Genomic DNA, 18635 nt, shown 5'->3' with positions numbered 1-18635 from the left:
CAATGGGATAAAGTAGCAAGCGTGCCCTCTATGGCCAGTCACACTGGCAGAGGTGTGGCGCCTTTTCACGCTTTCAACCAAACACAGACGCTTCAAAACACGGGGCCATCTTGGGGGAAGACAGCCCGCTGTGAAGTTCACAGAATAGCCTCTACACGCTTTATAATCAACACATAACATCTAAGAGTGCCTCTAGATATACCCAAGAGCAATGAGCGTATAAATCAACGGTTGTTTTTCAACTTCACAAGGCCCTTTTCTCGATGACAGACCGACTCTGACCGCGCTCCGCCAGACTCAACTGACGTTTATCATGTCCCGCCTCCACGTAGGGAGATAACCAATGAGGATTCAGCAAAACTCTAGCGTAATGACGTTTCCGCTTCTGCGCGCATGCGCAATGTCATTTTGTCCAAAGCTCCTCACTGTTCACATCGAAGATGGCGGCAGGCTTTGACCTGCAATATAAGGATTTCTGTATTAAAAGAGTGGGAAAGAAACTTTTTTACCGATACTTCTGGTTGTATTAGATTAGAAGTTTCCACATCTTGTCACAATAAGTTTGAGGTAAGCGCCCAGGCAGCCGGAAAATCACCCCGCTGACTCCGGGAAAAGAGGCAATTCAACTAGCTAATGTTGACATTCCGCATTCTCTTGTACATATGAACATAGTGAAAGCAGCTAATCTTCAAGTGTGTTAGATTATTATTTCTCCCAAGAGCTTTGTAACTAGTGGACTTGAGGTGACACGGGCACTTGTCAAATCCTTATTGACATTGTGACACGAGACTCCCCTTCACTCACGCTTGTTCCTTCGGAAAGCAACTGGAGGGAAAAGTGGATGAAAACCCAAACTTGCAGAACTGATGTGCCAGAGGCACAGATGGAAGACAGCTAAGGCGATCCAGTGTTTTTTAATGCTATGGTAATTACTTTGATCGGGACGTCCACAGTGCAAACTTTGAACGGAGGCAATGCAATGGATTCGCACACTGAAAGCGGCACTCCAGTGTCCAGTGGCCCAACATCATCATCATCATCACCACCACCACCACCATCAGACGAGGCTTCAACTTCTGTACCAGTTGTTAATAACGGGCCCGTGGTGGCGAAAGGACACGGAAACATTACTGTCGCCCCAAGCCCAAACACAGTGATACAGTCTTATGGGAATCCTCCAGCATCCGCAGCATCCAGTGCAGGACCCTCGGTGACGGTTGTCAGGCCATCTATGCAAACTGCTGGAACAGGTTTAACTATTAACGGGAGTAACAATAATACGACTGTAGCCAATGTAGCGACCCCGGGATTAACTAACGTTACTACTACTACAACTTCTACTACTACAACGACACCTCTTTTAATGAACCAGACTCCTGTCTCCATCTCTGTGAGCAAGTCCGAGTCCCCTAAAACTATTATCCAGTCCGCCGGCGGCATGACTCTCAGTCCTGGAGTGGTCAAGGGGGCTGTTTTGCAGGGGGGTGCGAGAACAGCAGCTCCGGCAACTGTTGCAGCATCCAGCCCTGCCATCAGGGCCATCGCGCCACAGGTGTTAGCGCCCCGACTCCCTCAGAGCAACCCGGGCCAGAACATCCAGAACATTCAGCTACCTCCAGGTACCGTCACTCTCATTAACTCTTAAATTTGTGTCTAGTTATGTAAATCTGTGTAATATAGGAAGTTGAAGAGATTGTTTAACACCCATCTGATCTCGTGGGAAGTTTGCGCTCGCGTGTGATTATGCGCGCCCTAAACTTTAAAGTAAGTGCATACAACAGCAGTTATAGCTTCTAAAGATTATGTTTAGTTTAGTTTACCCTATAATATAACACCGGCATTATTTATACATACTTCAAATCTGCATAACTTGCATTCAGGCAGAATGACTGCTTCAGTCAACATTGACTTTCTTTGTATGGGAAAAAAAGAGTCTTTCTGCTTTACATCCCTTTTTGTGTTCAGAAGAAAGTCTTACATGTTTGGACCATGAGGATGAGTATATGATGGCAGAGTTGTATTTATTCAGTATAATGTTGTTTAACCTTCCATATTGATGTCATTGTCAAATTATAATGCATCTTCTAATTGATTTATTATTTCCTTTCAATTTGAGATTGAAATTTAGATTCTTCCATTCACGTTCAGTGCTAAAAGTTTTGAAATCTAACTGATCTCTATAACACTTTACAATAAAGTTAATTTGTTAACACTATGTATTAACTAACATGAACTAATAATAAGCAACACAGTTGTTACAGTATTTATTAATCTTTGTTAATATTAGTTAATACAAATACAACTGATCATGTTAGTTCACACAGTATTAATCTTAACAAATACAACCTTTCTTTTTTTTTTTTTAAATGTATAACATGTTAGGTTGTTAACCAATGCTAACTAATGAACCATATTGTAAAGTGTTACCCTGATTTTAATGTTAATATATACTGGTTTCCCTTCTCTCTGTCTCTCATTCCTCTACCTTGTCTATTAAGAGGTGGTTACACTTGACTTTGAGCACACATGTTTTGTTTTTTTTTTGTTGTTGTTTTTTTCCGCAATGCTGCAAACCCGCAGTTTTAAAGTTTGTGTTCTTTTAATTCAAGAGGTCATGCTGTGATTAAGCTATTGGTCACAATGTCTTCACGTGATATGAATTCACTGGTCAGAGTTCACCAAACCTAGCAAGCTTTATTGTATGAGCTTGCGTTACAGGTCTTAAGCATTCGTATGCATATGAATGGAAGTCAAAGTGTACAAAGTGAAGTGTGACCGTCCCTTTTCACACTTTTCTTTTACTTCCTCGCAAGCACTGGTATTTCCTTCAGAAAATGCAAATCTGGTTATTCTCTTTCTAATGATTTTCCTTTTGACTGTATGCTCTGGTCATTCTGACAAGCCTGTTGTCTCGCTGGACGGAATACTTGACAGGTTTTTCTACAAGAGGCCATCTGGATTCTCCGACCAACAGTTTCTGTTCAGAACACATCCTTTGGTTCACACGGTAACAGGAGATGGAGTGTGTAGGGTTCTCAGTGTGCTGTGCAAATATAGGCCACCAACTGTGCTTTATTCTTCATGCCTCTAAGCAGGGCACGGTTGCCAGACTTGACTCCAGTTAGATCAATAGGAAAAGCTCCCTAAAGAATAACAATTTACATGGGAAGTGATGTCAGCCTTTCTATATGTGTCTGTTTGTGTTTCCAGGTATGGTGTTGGTGCGTAGTGACAGTGGTCAGTTGCTGATGATCCCTCAGCAGATGTTGGCACAGATGCAGGCGCAGTCTCAGGCCGCCCGCCCTGCTGCCCCTACCAGCACCACCCCTGGGCAGATCACCTCTGGACAGGTAATGCCATCTGAGTCTGACCACCCTCAGCTGATTTAACACCAAAAGTACACATTGCTTAATGAATGGGGCTATGACTGCAGAATAATAATTATTTAGATTTATTTATAATATGTTGGGATTAGGGTTGCACCGATATGAACATTTTGGCCAATAATGATAATTATATATATGGTAAAGCGGATAACTGATATATTTTGCCTGATAAATCTATATCTAAGTTTTTCCTATTGTAATCCAAATTTGTATATAATTTTTGAGAGCCTGATTACAAAAACCACAGTCTCACCATCAAAATTCATGTCCCATGCACTTATTACACATAAATCAAACATACACAGTACAGTAGCATAGTTTAAACTAGTGTACGTTTTTTAATTAAATTTACACTTCTATGGCCAGCTTTTTTATAAAAAAAAATAAACAAAAAATCTATTGCAAGCAAGTCAGAGGGCAACATTACTTGCGTACTAAGAATCAAAATGCATGTGCCATGGATAAATAAAATGGACTAGCCTAGGCACGGACAATAATGAAATGGTTTTAATTAATTTAGCTAAACCACAACAATGTTGATGAAAATTAAACAAAGTGCTCATTTAGGATGTATTATTAATTAAAATCTAGTTATTATTAATAATGCATCAGTGTTTTTGCAAAAGAAACATCTAAAATTAAAGCTGCAAGCAGCGATGAAAGGGCCCTCGCACCTGTGCTATTGCCACCAGGTGGCTTTAGGAAGACAGAGCACGGTGGGCGTGTGCTTTTAAGTAGGTAAATATAGGTGGAGTAAGTAGGGGTGTGCCGGTTTCAGAATTGGTGATGACGGTTATGACGTGAGTCAAATGTGACGGTTCGTAACATAACCGTTGTCGTCCGGGGGGTTATAAGACGTTTGGTTGAATAACACACAGCCAAGCGAAATAGGGTCTTACAGGTCTTACGTACCCAACGCCTCATTTTTGCAATGCTTGTGCGGATGCGTCTAGTGTAAACAAGGCTTATAGTCAACGCACAAGTCAACGCACGCTCTGATCGGTGAAGGTGCACAGACCTCCCCTGAATCATCTCCAGCACTCAGCCTCCGAAGCACCACTAACTTGCCTCCGTTTGCCTCATAAACTGATATTAGTATTTAAACATTCTCTTTGATGATAAATGTTTATGTGATCAAATACACAGAACTTGTTAACACACTCCACAGCGCCACCCAGTGCATTTAATTATAACTGCGAGTTAGTGCTTGGAATTTATCAAGGATTAACTGCATTTATGGGCAGCAAAGTAACGTAGTGAAAATTCAAATAGTATTTTATTTTTCGAATAATAATCACAGATCTTGGTGCTCACCCCTAATCCACATGGTTGCCTACTTCTTTAGGTTTAGTACCTGTTTAAATACTCATCTATGAAGATGATTAGCGCCCCCTAATGGTATAGAGAAATATAACATCTAAGGTAATAGAGTTAAAGCTGTTACAAACTTCCTTTAGCATTTAGCATGCTTTCGAACTTAGCTAAGTGTTCCTAGCATGTTTTAACATGTTTCTTGCATGTTTAGAAAGCAATGGCATTTTTAACATGTTGCTAGAACGGCATCAACGTGTTAAACATGTCACTTCCTGTTGCTAGTAGGTAGCAGTATTACTATAACTGAATATTATCATGTAGATGTGTTTCGGCCATGACTCTTATCAAATGTGTGAAGTTTGGGGCAGATTGGACATTCCATGTCTGAGTTACAGCAAATTCTTATTTAATTGCAGTGTTTGCTAGCATGTTTTAGCATTTTTCAAGTATGTTGATAGCATGTTTAACCCTTGCTGGCACTCTACAACAATGAGTCCACAACTGTGCTAAACACTTCCAAATCACTTCCTGTTGCCAGCAGGTGGGGCTATGACTGTAACTGAATTTGAGCATGGACATGTGTTGCGGACAGAACTCTTATCAAAAGTTTAGGGCAGATTGGACATTGTTTGCCTGAGTTACAACAACTTCCTATTTCATGGCGAAACATCGAAATTGTTCAGGCCGATAAGGAAAGAAAATAGCGATGTTTAAGTAATAGTTCACCCCAATCATTTACTCACCCTCAAGTTGTTCCAAACCTGTATTAACTTGAGGATGAGTAAATGAAGAGAGAACCTCTGAACCACCCGTAGTTCAAGCCAGGGTTACCAGGCCCTCGTTTTTTCGACAGCAAACATTATTTGTAGCACACATAGCCATCCGATGTAAGAGAGTTGTACTCTGTTACTTCTGATAATAATAAAAGTCTTTAATAAATAATAAAATTCTGTCCATTTTATTACAAAATCAAAAAATCAAGCTTCATCAGGTTACTCTACTTTTCATCGTTTTTGGATGAAGACGCGGTATGATAATTAAGCCTTGAATTTACCTCAGAAGAAGCAGAGGATATCATTCACTGACAAGTAAGTCATTCATTCTTTTAGTTTAAGTGTTTTCCATGAGTACGCATTTTGCTATTTGGACTATATTGTACTATACAAAAATGTGTGAAACCTTGCGAGACTTGTTGAAATATGAAATATATAGATAACATTTCATTGCATATAAATATTGTATGACACAAGGATGTTTTTATGCTATATTATATAATGTAAAAGCATAATACAATATAAAATTAATATCAGTGTTTATACTGTAACATGATAAATGTCATTCGGATGAGACGTTAAACCTGACTCTCTGTGGTCATTAAAAATCCCCCAAAAATCCCAAATCATCAAAATTTGCCCAGTGGCCTCTGTCCATCATGGCCTCCTAATCATCATCCCCATATACTCATTGGTGTCATCACTCTGTCCTCTCCCTCTCCACCAATCGCATCATCCAGGTGGATGCTGAACCATAGTGGTGGTTGAGGAGATTCCCCTTCTATGTAAAGTGTTTTGAGTGCAGGGAAAAGCACTATATAAATGTAATGAATTATTATTATATGACTATTTAAAACAGTGTTTACTGTTATATACTGTGTTCAGGAATATCTGCTCAAACATAGATGCTTATAACGTGCTAAACAACAGTAATTTAAAATATCAAATGTCTTTGATGTAATGTATACTATTGCAAACAGCATATGTGTGCCAAGACTACAAATATGACTGTCTACGACTGTTTTTTGTTTTTTGTTTTTTTTTGTGTGTGTTATTTGTGGGCAATATTAAGAGGCTATTAGTGATTTCTAATGTAATAATACAGTTTCTCCTCATATTATGCTGACAGTTGTTCGTTCGCCTTTTTTCTTTTCTTTTTTTAGAACTACAGTGATCAGATACCCGCACCACAAACTTTAAAGAGTGTCTTCTGACTGTGTTTCACTGAGATTGCTGTACCATCAGCAAGTATTTCAACTACATTGGACTGATATTCTACACGATCATGGTAAAATGAGTTCCATCACTGACTACTGATGTTGGGGTAGTTTTTTTCTTCTTCAGTCAATGGCAAAAGAAACAGCAGACACATTGGGAAATGCCAGGTATGGTTCACTTGCTTCTACAGTTGAACAGGAACTATTTTCTGGAATGTGCGTAACTGTTCAAGTATCTTTGTTTTGGTCAATGTGAGTGATCAATAATGTGCCTTTGACCATTATGTATATTTTGATTATGGTGTGCACTATGTTGAAATAAACTACAAAAAACTCATTCTTCTCCCTTCATCATTCTCTTAACTGAAATAAATGGCCCCAATAACCATGATTTTAACCATTTAATCATTATTTTTTTCCTGCTGGGATGAATAGTTGTTTTTCTCACTTGTGGCGGGGCCAGTCAGTGACAATTTTGATAAGGCAGGTACAAATCTGCCATTTCAAAATTTCCACTCACCCCACTACAAATATGATTAACAGCTGTTTTAAAAGATAAACAGAAGTATTTATATGTCTTTTGTTTTTACCTTACAAAAATATCAGTAACTATATTGTGGTCTATCTGTGGTCAGTAGCATTTAAAAAAAAAAGGAAAAAAGAAAAAGAAACTTTTATTCTGCATACAATTGTTTACAGGTGACAGCAATGACATTTATAATCATGTTACAAAAGATTTCTATGTCAAATAAATGCTGTTTTTTTACTTTCAATTAATCAAAGAATAATGAAAAAAATAAAAACTAATTTTCAACAAAAATACTGTTTTGAACATTGATAATAATACATGTTTCTTGAGCACCAAATCAGCATATTAGAATGATTTCTGAAGGATCATGTGACACTGAAGACTGGAGTAATGATGCTGAAAATGCATTTTTGAAATATATTAAAACTGCTATTTTAAACTGTAATAATATTTAACAGTATTATATTTTTGGCCAAATATATGCAGTCTTGGTGAGCATAAGATAAACTTCTTTTATAACCATAAAAAAAAATATGCAGAACCCAAACTTTTAAACAGTTGTGTATTGATTTCTTCTCATTGCTGTCTTTCTTATTTATGCATACCTACAGGCACCTGGAACTCCCCTAATGGCCCGACAGGTGACCCCCACCACCATCATAAAGCAGGGCTCTCCTACACCCAGCAGCACGGCAACTACCACACTCCAGAGACCACCTGTACAGGTACCTACAAAAGGCACTTTACGAAGAAACTGCCCCTTGGAAATGAGGGGAATTGTATGTGAAATTGTAATTGTGCTGTGAATGTGTCAGCAGGCCTCCTCTGTGGGTGCAGTGTTGTCAGCGCAGGCGGGAACTGCCCAGAGGACTGTGACTGCTGCCACGGGGACCACCGTCTCCTCAGCAACGGTGAGAGGCTGCGCTAACTTTGCAGTCTCACAAAGACTGAAGAGACGGTGCTGAACATTTAGCTTCATGCTTTTCTTGAAGGATCTTTAAATATAACCTGATCATATATGTTTTGAGAGCTTTTGAAAAATTAGTTGTTAAAGAGATTTTTAAGTGTAAACCTAAATGAAAACCTGTTTTCTCAGAGTGGGAATCCCCTGAAATCCCCATTTGATGCAAGGCTCATGCTGTTAAATCTTAACCTGAACATGTATATGCGTCCAAGAGACCGTTGCAAGATAACCTTAAGCTACTGCAGGAGGAGTAAAGCGGCTTTGTGCTAATGCAATCTCTTTTCTTTTCTTATAGGAGACAATGGAGAATGTAAAGAAATGTAGGAACTTCTTATCCACGCTGATAAAGCTGGCCACTAGCGGTAAGCAGTCATCAGAGACTGTCGCCAATGTTAAAGAGCTGGTCAAGAACCTGCTGGTGAGTCTGAGGTTGAGTATGTTTGTATGTTTCTGACTTTGTGGGAAAAAAAAAGTTGACATTTCGAATGTCTTTTTTTTTTTAGATTTTAAAATCTAAAAAGATTTTAATGAATTGTCATTCAAGCAGCTGATTTCTCTATTAGGCTATGCATTATATGCATACATACGATATTTCATCCCCCTCTATTTATTTGTAGGCTATTGTAAGAAAAAGAGCTTCCCGGACACTACAAAATAATAAATTTTGTGTTACATAGAAGAAAAGTAGATCAAATGGGTTTAGAATTACACAAGACAACCTTATGGAAAAAAAAAAAAAAACTGATTTAGTTATTTCGTGCTGTTTAAAACTAGGGTTGACAATAGAATAAAATAATTATGATTACTCTCATTATTTATAATAATATGAACATTCCAGTGTTAAATCTTGTTTAAAATATATTTAGGCCTTATTACAAACTACCTGCAAGGTTATTTATTTGGGTATAGCACACACCTTTGGTAGAATTCAAATGAGCCATTTTAATCTAGATTAATCTAGATTCATTTCAAAATTAATCTAGATTAATCTAGATTAAAAAAAAATAATCTATGCCCACCTCTAATATATATATATATATATATATACATGCAAATATTTCTTAAATGTATACATGCATATGTGTGTATATACAAAATAATTAAACACTGTTCACATAAATGATACATTTATGTGTGTGTGTGTGTGTGTGTGTGTGTGTATATATACAGTTGACATCCTTACCCTTTATTCAAATATTAATAAATATTTGTTCTTTCTTACAAAGAAATTATGAATGCATGCAAAACAAGAGATTATGTTATAGTCAATGTACTGTTTTCCTATGAGCTTTTAGGTTTTTTTTATGCCTTTTTGCGTAGTAAAATAAAACCTGTAGTTTTGCCAAATATCTTATCCAAGTTTAGTGTTATGTTCTTCCTTCATATTTAAAAATATAAAATATTTGCCTCATATTTTAGTTTAACATTTTAAAAAATCCAAAAATTTCAGTTTATTTTAAATGAATTTTTCTGTGCACTCAGACTTTTGGACCCTCAGGGTTATGAACTTCTAAATATATTCAAATGTCCATATGTGTGAGTTGTTTTTGCTGTTTTTCCCCTCAGGAAGGGGCGATTGAAGCAGAGGAGTTCACCAGCAGGCTCTACAAAGAGCTCAACTCGTCTCCTCAGCCTTATCTAGTGCCTTTCCTTAAGGTAAAGGTCTTTTTCTAAAAAATTTTAAGAAAATGTAGTTCAATTCATGTAATTCAGTTTTAATGTATAGTCGCATATCAGGTACAATTATCATAAGGGGTTTAAAATCTTCTAATTGGAGGGAAAATCATTTTGGATCAAACTGGGATTAAGTTTATAAGCAATGTTTATAGAGCAGGATTGTTATCTTAGTGAGAACTGTTTCACAATGCACAAGTAAACAGCATGTTTATTTGGTAGAATGTGTTAGCACGTTGCAACGTTCACACTGCCTGCATAAGCCATATAGTGCTGCTTAGATGAAGCGTAGGAGGGAAATGGAGTTACATTAAATCCTTATTTGCTATTGCTTGTATGATAACTTCATAATTGGGACCATCATATTGTCCACAATTAAATTCTCCTGTTCTATGCGTTTCCTCAGAGGAGTCTTCCAGCTCTGCGACAGCTCACTCCTGACTCCACAGCCTTTATCCAGCAGAGCCAGGCCCTCCAGGCGTCTGCTGTGTTGCTGACTGGCTCCAACACTACTGGAGCCACCGCTACAGCTCCTCGCACGCTCATCCAACCTGCCCTCAGCAACTCCAGCCAAACCGCCTCTCTGGTAAAGATATCTACATTCATCATTCACCTCATGTATTTTTTAGTGAGGACAAGGACACTATTGGGATAATTAATACTAACAGCATATTGCAGGTAAAATGAGGTGTTTAGTTTTAATTTACGTTTGGATTTTAATTGCTTTTGTACATGGTTTAAATGATGTTGAATGGTAATGGCTGTATTTGCCTTGTGGCAAAGTATAAAATTACTCTGAGGTGTGTCATTTAATACACAGGTAAACATCATATGCATATCATTATAACTACATTATACATTATAACTTACACATTGGTGCAGAGCATTGACTGTTGGCATATTAGAGTAAATGTTTGTGCCTGATACTACTGACAAAGGGTTGAAATTGTCAGTTCAACCCTTCAACCCTCACAGACACACTGAAGCTAGAGTCGCCATTGGCTAGTAAATTTAGCATTTTACTTGCTAGACTTTTTAAATGGTATGCAAGAACAATGCAAATGAAAAAAATGTATATAAATATACTATGAAATATAAATATAAAATATAGTTTCCAAACATTATTAAACTCAAGTAAACAGTCTGTAATAAAATATCAAACTACAAGACATAGCACAATTAAACACAATAGAACAAAGTTTATAAATGAAATGTAGATTAACATTAAAAACACAGCATCAGGAATATTAGGCTGCTGTCACTTTAGGACATAATGCATAGATCCAATAGTGATATTATACACACGTTCACCATAACCGACTATGTTTTCTTGGCTCCTCGCCAAGACGGGCATTTTTGCATACTTTTGTTTGAAATTGTCTGTTCAAGCACTCTGTCCTGTCAAACCCGGCTTTCTGCCAGGCACGCACAAGTTATCTTTCGCATTTTCATGTGCTGTAATGTTTAAATTGGCAAGGCTTAAAATGAGGATGCAGCACTGGCCCGATCAGGACACAGTTCCATCAACCATTATTTAGATCTAGCGTGTCAATTTTTTTTTTTTTTACGTGGCATCTGTAAAATCCTCTCTATTTCACTCACGTGAGAAATCAACAGAGGGTGCTCTCAGCCAAGCGACGGTGTGTGAAGCTCAACAGGCAATGAAATTATATCTGCACTAAACTTATTTTTTGCCTTTAGTCAAATTTAATTACAAGTGGCTTAGCATGAAATTTGGTCGCATATGCAAGTGATTTACCTGCATTGTAGACGGTTGAATCCATTTATAAAAACATTAAAATATTTTATAAAAAGTACTATTTGTAAAATAGTTTCAATTAATTTTGAGTCCCTTTCCTTGTGTTATTTTTAGGGCTGTCAAATGATTAATCGCATCCAAAATAAAAGTTTGTGTTTACATAATGTGGGTGCTTGTGTATAATTATTTTAAATACACACACATGCATGTATATATTTAAAAAAATATTTTCATGTATATTCTGTATATAGATTTATATATAATTTATATTATGAATATATATATATATATATATATTAAATATTTTATATATAAATAATATATTTTTTCTTAAATATACATGCATGTGTGTGTATATATATATATACAAAATAATTATACACAGTGCACCCACATATATTATGTAAACACAAACTTTTATTTTGGATGCGATTAATCGCGACTAATCGTTTGACAGCCCTAATAATTATTATTATACATCAAATTAAATAGCATTATTATAACATTTATTATTCATATTCATATTATTATTATTATTATTATTATTATTGATATGTAAACAAATAGTTTGATCAATAATTATTTTGATATTAAAAAGTATTTACAAACAAATAAATTATGCAGCATTGGCCCAACAGGGCAGTAATCTTCTGACCAATAATCTTCTGGCCCAAAACTGTTTAATGTTGTTCGTCTACAGTAAAATGTTCTCCGTATGGTTGTATTTATATAGAATCACATTCAATGTTGTTGTTCAGGTGTTACAGCCTCCACAGCAGGGGGCAATAGTGAAGCCCCCACAGGTTACCCTGACAACCACTCCCATGGTAACGCTCAGGGGTCAGCCCCACAGCCACATAGTGGTGGGTCAGCCTCAGGTGCATCTCAAACAGATCCAGACAGGTGAGGGTGTCTGTCAGATCCATCACAGTATGATTCTTTTTTCATAATATAAAAAACGTAACACTTCTCTCTCTCTTTCAGTGGCAGTGAAGCAGGGTATGGTGAGTAGCACTAAACTGGCTCACGGCTCCGTGTCTGTAGCGATAGCTCAAAAGAATAAAGCCAAGGATGGTGCTGGAGGAACTTTCAGGTTTGTAATCTTGTGTTTGTTTAACTTTTGAATGATCTTTTATGATCAACAGTTGTGCTTCAAACTGAACAGGAAGTAGAGAATAGAGTACCCACAAGGGTACACATTGTGCACTACATGAGCAGTACATAAAGTGTTGCTAAACTGATTTCATTCTGCTTAATTTAGCTCAGGCTGTAGTTTCTGCTTGAAATATGACCACCACAATGCCATGACCACAGGTCACATAACAGTGTACTATTCTTTTTTTATACAGAACCACCAGTGTTATCTTAGTATTTATGTACTATTATTGTATTAATATTTTGAATGAGCTTTTATTATTTTATTTTCAGTATTCATTTCAAGTTTTAGTAATTTTAGTACTTCAATTTGCCTTGAAAAATGTTGTTTTGTCAGTTAGTTTTCAAGGGAATACTTAATTTCAGCTTTATTTTAAAATAAAATTCTAAAAATAGTTGAATATTGCACACACACACACACATACATATATATATATATATATATATATATATATATATATATATATATATATATATATATTGTATTTTTTAATATTTATATATGTGTGTGTGTATATACAGTAGATATATATATATATATATACTGTATATACACAAATGTATTATATACATTTATATACTTGAAATGTAAATTTGTATTTGTTTTACTAGTATATTTTCAACATGTATATGCCTGAAGTATTCTCTGTGTTTGAAATGATAATAATTGAATTTTGTCAAGTGAACTTTTACAGAATTCTACTTAGTGTGTAGGGTCTCCATGAATCAGAGTTAATCTTTAGCATCGGAGCAGTTATGTGATATCAGATTTTTGCAATGTTAATAACGGGCATTTTGAAATCATAGTTTTGCAGAATTGGGAGAATTGTAGAAACAAATTCAACCCTTTGTGACATATGCTTGTGTCTAAATCTGTACAGGGATGATGACGACATTAATGACGTGGCATCAATGGCTGGCGTTAATCTTTCGGAGGAGAGTGCCCGTATCCTGGCCACCAACTCTGAGCTGGTTGGCACGGTCACACGGTCTTGTAAGGATGAAGCTTTCCTCTCCGCCAGTATGCTACAGCACAAGATACTAGAGATAGGTGAGACTTCTAGTTGTCAAAATCGACAACTAGTATTCGATTTAGCTAAAAATGTACTGCTTTACCATAGCTGATAGTTGTTGCCCTTTATGTTGCCAGGCCAAAGGTTTGGAGTGACAGAGCTGGGTCCTGAGGTTGTGAACATCGTCTCTCACGCCACTCAACAGAGACTGCAAAACCTTCTAGAGAAAGTCTCATTGATCGCCCAGCAAAAGAACATGACTTACAAGGCAAGTGTGCAGACCCACTCGTGCTAGTAGTTGGGATTTTACTTGCTTTAGCAATATTTTGGCTTGTATTTTTAGTAACATAGTTATATGTTTCTTTACCGAAAACACTTTGTTGAACCCTGGATAAATCTCTTATATGTCAGGCTTGGAATCCAGAGGACGTTGTGGGTTTTGGTCTCAAAAGCGAGGCGCTCCATCTTTTAGGTGTCAGCTTTTGTTTTGAGGCTGTAAGGCTGTGTGTAATGGTAATGATGTGTGTGTGCAGGAGGACAGTCGGTATGAGCAGGTGGAGGATGTTCGCTCTCAGCTGAAGTTCTTTGAGCAACTTGACCAGTTGGAGAAACAAAAGAAAGAGGAACAGGAGAGAGAAATTTTAATGAAGGCAGCTAAGGTTAGTAAAACACCTTTAGCCACACACACACACACACACACACACACACAACAAAACTGATACCTCAAGTGTTAACGCTGTATCATTAGACAAGTAGACAGAAGTAAGCTAACTGTTTTCATTATACATTTAAATATCACCAACAAGTGAAACTTGTGGTCAGTAAGATTCTAACAAAAGATTTCTATGCTTTAAAATTTCTATACATCAAAGAATCACAAGGAACTGCATGCATTAATCCATGAACAGAAATATTAGGAAATTAATCAAAATTACGTATTTGAATCGATTGACAGCCTTAATATTTACATATTCATGTGATCTCAGCAGATGTCTCTGTGTGTTTTGACTGTTGATCCTCTAATTGCTATTTATGTTTTGCAGTCACGCTCACGACAAGAGGACCCCGAGCAGCTGCGGCTGAAACAGAAGGCCAAAGAGGTAAGATGGCACACTTAAGATGTTTATCTTGTCAGAGGACCATTGTGTTTGATTATGGGTCAGAGCTGATGAATGTGTGTGTGTTTGTGCGACTACAGATGCAGCAGCAGGAATTGGCTCAAATTCGACAGAGAGACGCCAACTTGACGGCGTTAGCGGCTATCGGACCCAGAAAGAAAAGAAAACTGGATTCTCCTTCGTTTGGGAATGACGCAGAGGTACGAAAAATCTATCCCTCACCACGGCAGTTTGCTGCCCTTCACCTCTTCTCCTCCTGTCCCCCTCTGTGCCCTCTTTAAATCAAAGGGCAGGTTTGAGATGTCTAGTTGTGCTTCAAGGGTCTCAGATTGTCACAAAAGTCGAATGGGACAGTCTAAAAGCATAGTAACAATCATTTTCAGCTAATTTTTACACATTTTTAAAAATATATTCCTGTATCATGCTATTTATTTTCATATATTATATTAATTATAGTATAATATAGTATCATTTGAAATTTTCAGAGAAAAAAAATTAAATGTAAAAGATATATCTACAAAAAAAAGAATAATTCTGTATCATGCTATTTTTATTTTGTATTAGTATATATATATATATATATCATTCACTTTAAAAAAAATCACAATTTTAAATATTTAAAAAATAGAATTCTGTATCATGTTCTTTTTTTTTTACATTAGTTTAATATTTATATTCTGATATATTATCATTCACTTTTTCAGAGAAAACTAGTTTTGATGCAAGAAATATATTTTTAAATTTTGTTTTTATAATATTCACTCTTACCTAAAGTTATTTTCTTCCTCAGAACTTACACTATTATTATATTATATTATATTATATTATATTATATTATATTATATTATATTATATTATATTATATTATATTATATTATATTATATTATATTTCCCCTTTAAAATTCACAAATTTAAAAATATACTTGTAAATTTTAATTCGGGATAATTTTAATTGTTTATTTATGCTTTTATATGTTATATTTATATTTTATTTTATATTTAAATTATATTACAATATATTATAATTCACAGAAATATTTTTTGAAGACTTGTCACTATTGTATTACTCTAAAAAAAAAATTCTACCAATATCAGTTTAAAAGATGTTGGTTCAAACAGTTTAGCACCGATGTCAAAGTTTGTGTGTATGTTGACAGGGCTCAGGTTTGTGCGCAAGTGCATCCGGGGGCTTAAATGCAGGAGCGTCGAGGCAGTTCACTCGCCAGCGCATCACGCGTGTAAACCTCAGGGATCTGCTCTTCTGTCTAGAGAACGAGAGAAGCACCAGCCACTCACAACTGCTCTACCGAGCCCTTCTCAAATAGCAGATAGCCCATGCCCTTCCCTCATTTCAGTCTTTAGGGCTCACTCCCTCATTCTTTTTGTGTATTTTTTTACTGTTATTATCATTTTCTTTGTCATTCCCTTTTCTTGTTTCTTTATCGCTCTTTCTCACTTTCTGTCACTGTCTCACATACTCACACATACAGTGATACATTTTCCTTTTTCTTTTGCGAGCTGACTTTTATGTTTTCTTTTAAGTCTTTTATTTTGCCTTGTTTTAAGTTCCCTGCCCCTTATGAATTTTACTCTTTAAATTGTGTTAAAAGAAAATTGCAGTTATATATCTTATGTTTTTCATAGAAGGTGGCTTTGTAATGTGCAAATTACCTATGTAAAAAAAAGAATTCACAGTGGAACTACCCATTCATTTTATATTTGTGTTTTTATAAAGATGTTTTAAGAAATAAAAGTGGACAAAGTTTCTATAAAATACTTGGTGGTGTGGTTTTATAAAATAACAAGTAAAGGTATACGAATTCCTAGTTGCTATATTCATTTAAAGCAAATAGGTTAGTTTAGACTGTTCACTAATTATTCAAATACATGACTCCTGATCCGTTTGCATCATCGCTCATACATGTTCCCTTGCTCACCATTTTAGGTTGTTGTACTGAGTGTTATTTTTGATATAACATTTATCACTAGGTTTTATGCTTAATTTTATATATCTGCCATGAGTTTAACTCTTAAACCTATGTATATTCAGGAGGGACAACTGTGGCTGTAACTTTGAGGTAGGGTGACCAATATTATATTGGTCACCCTACCTCAAAGTTTTACTTCCCTCACACATTGTTGTTCTCTTGTTGTACACTAGATGGCACTGTAGACCTGTGTTCATTATGACGTTGCTTCTGGGTTGATGCTGCTAAACAATAATGATAGTTTGTTGCAGATAATCAAATATAATTACCCATAAATTGCAATGTCATGCAATTGCAAGTTCCTGCATTTAAAGGGAAGTTTTCTAACTTTTTTTTTTTTAATATGACTCCAGCCAGTTACTGTTTTTTTCAGTCACTGTTTGGAGGAACTACGATTTAGACTCATTTTCTTTCCTGTCGATCTGAGCAGTAGGGATAGATTAAAACACTTCAGAGTTAGGCTTAGTTTTCAAACTCAGCCAGTTACAGCCACAGTTATCCCTCCTGGATATACACAGGTTTAAGAGTTAAACTCATGACAGTTGGCAAGGCAAGATGGCATCGATTGAGTTAATGCTTCTAGGCTACAAGTAGCTCATTCTGTCTCCTAGCACCTTCCAAAGAGAAAGACAAGTGATCACATAATAAGGCAAAAAAGTCGGAAACCTAAAGCTATTCACGTTCGAGCAAAAGGTCAAAATTCTCCCCTGATGCCCCGCTTGTATATAACAAAGCACTCTGTACTCTATCCTGTAGATTTAGGGACGCATGACAGAATTGACTCCGAGTAATGATGCCGGTCTATCCCGCACTGCAGAACCAGTCTCCTATGTTAGCCTCCCTCTTTTGCCCTTTGTGTGCGGGCACAATCCAGTGTTTTCCATGGTAATTCCCTTTTTCGCTGCAAAGGGCCACTGTTCCTCTAGAGCTAAGCCCACATAAGCTCCCTCTCAAGAGAAAGAAAGAGAGATGGCAGAGGCTGACTGGTTGCCTAGCTACATCTCACAGAATGTTCTGTGTAAACACAGCGGCTGGCGGAGGAAAAATCACACAGGCTTTGGGTTTGATTGGGTGGAGCAGTTGTAACCCGACTATTATCCCGAAGCTGTTAGGAAGCCAAAATCTTACTGTTACAAAGACCCCTGCTGTGACATTTCATCCGACATATGATCATATGTGCTACAGACATCTCTGCCATAAAAATGGCAGTTGTCAATTAATTGGTACTCAAACCGAGGTCAGCACAGCATCGATTCCTCCTGACAGAGTCCGGCCTCGTTTCGTATGAACGTTGTAGTCATGAGGCTCTGTGATGTCAAATTGCTTGTGTCAGCAGCTTGCTTTGGAATCGCTGTTAGACGTGCTGAGCTCAATTATGTTCCATTCTCTTTGTGCTACGTCAATTTCAATTTATGAGACCCACCTCAACAGCTGCTCTCTCTCACCCGTATTTGCTTTCACCTGTATTCGCTCAATTAAAGAGGAAATACTCCAATTATTTTAGAGAGGAGTGATGGCATATAGACACTAATGCTATTCCTTTTAATACTGGACTCCAAATACTTGTCAGCAACATGTATAATAGAATAAGCTACGTTTTTAATACAGAATAATACAGTTTTGGGGGTTTTAATTCAAACTATATGTTGATATTTTCTGAAGATGTGAGAAAGAAAGCTGCTTCCACAATGTTGCGTCCACAACATGTCCACTGTGTGTGGTTGTAAGATCCAAGATGTCCTCC

General features: G+C 36.6%; 1 protein-coding gene across 2 annotated transcripts; it reads left to right on the top strand.

Moving 5' to 3' along the window:
* The first annotated feature begins 391 nt into the window (after window positions 1-391).
* taf4a (TAF4A RNA polymerase II, TATA box binding protein (TBP)-associated factor) lies at window positions 392-16679 on the top strand. 2 transcript variants are annotated; one of them, XM_039673875.2, is made up of 15 exons: window positions 392-1619; window positions 3211-3350; window positions 7831-7944; window positions 8038-8130; window positions 8479-8601; window positions 9750-9839; window positions 10264-10443; window positions 12375-12519; window positions 12601-12709; window positions 13653-13822; window positions 13922-14052; window positions 14318-14443; window positions 14828-14884; window positions 14983-15102; window positions 16061-16679. In XM_039673875.2, exons 1-15 carry the CDS (start codon window positions 923-925, stop codon window positions 16226-16228), a joined length of 2463 nt encoding a protein of 820 aa, XP_039529809.2. In that variant the 5' UTR covers window positions 392-922; the 3' UTR covers window positions 16229-16679. The 2 variants fall into 2 exon arrangements, with proteins under 2 accessions (XP_039529809.2, XP_039529808.2); XM_039673874.2 differs by having other exon boundaries at window positions 8035-8130.
* The last annotated feature ends 1956 nt before the right edge of the window (window positions 16680-18635 follow it).

The sequence above is a fragment of the Pimephales promelas genome, chromosome 21, assembly GCF_988280905.1.
Source record: "Pimephales promelas chromosome 21, fPimPro1.hap1.1, whole genome shotgun sequence".
In the NCBI taxonomy this organism is placed as follows: Eukaryota; Metazoa; Chordata; class Actinopteri; order Cypriniformes; family Leuciscidae; genus Pimephales; species Pimephales promelas.
The sequence above is the reverse complement of the archived record's forward strand: the minus strand, read 5'-3'. Positions and strand labels throughout refer to the sequence as shown.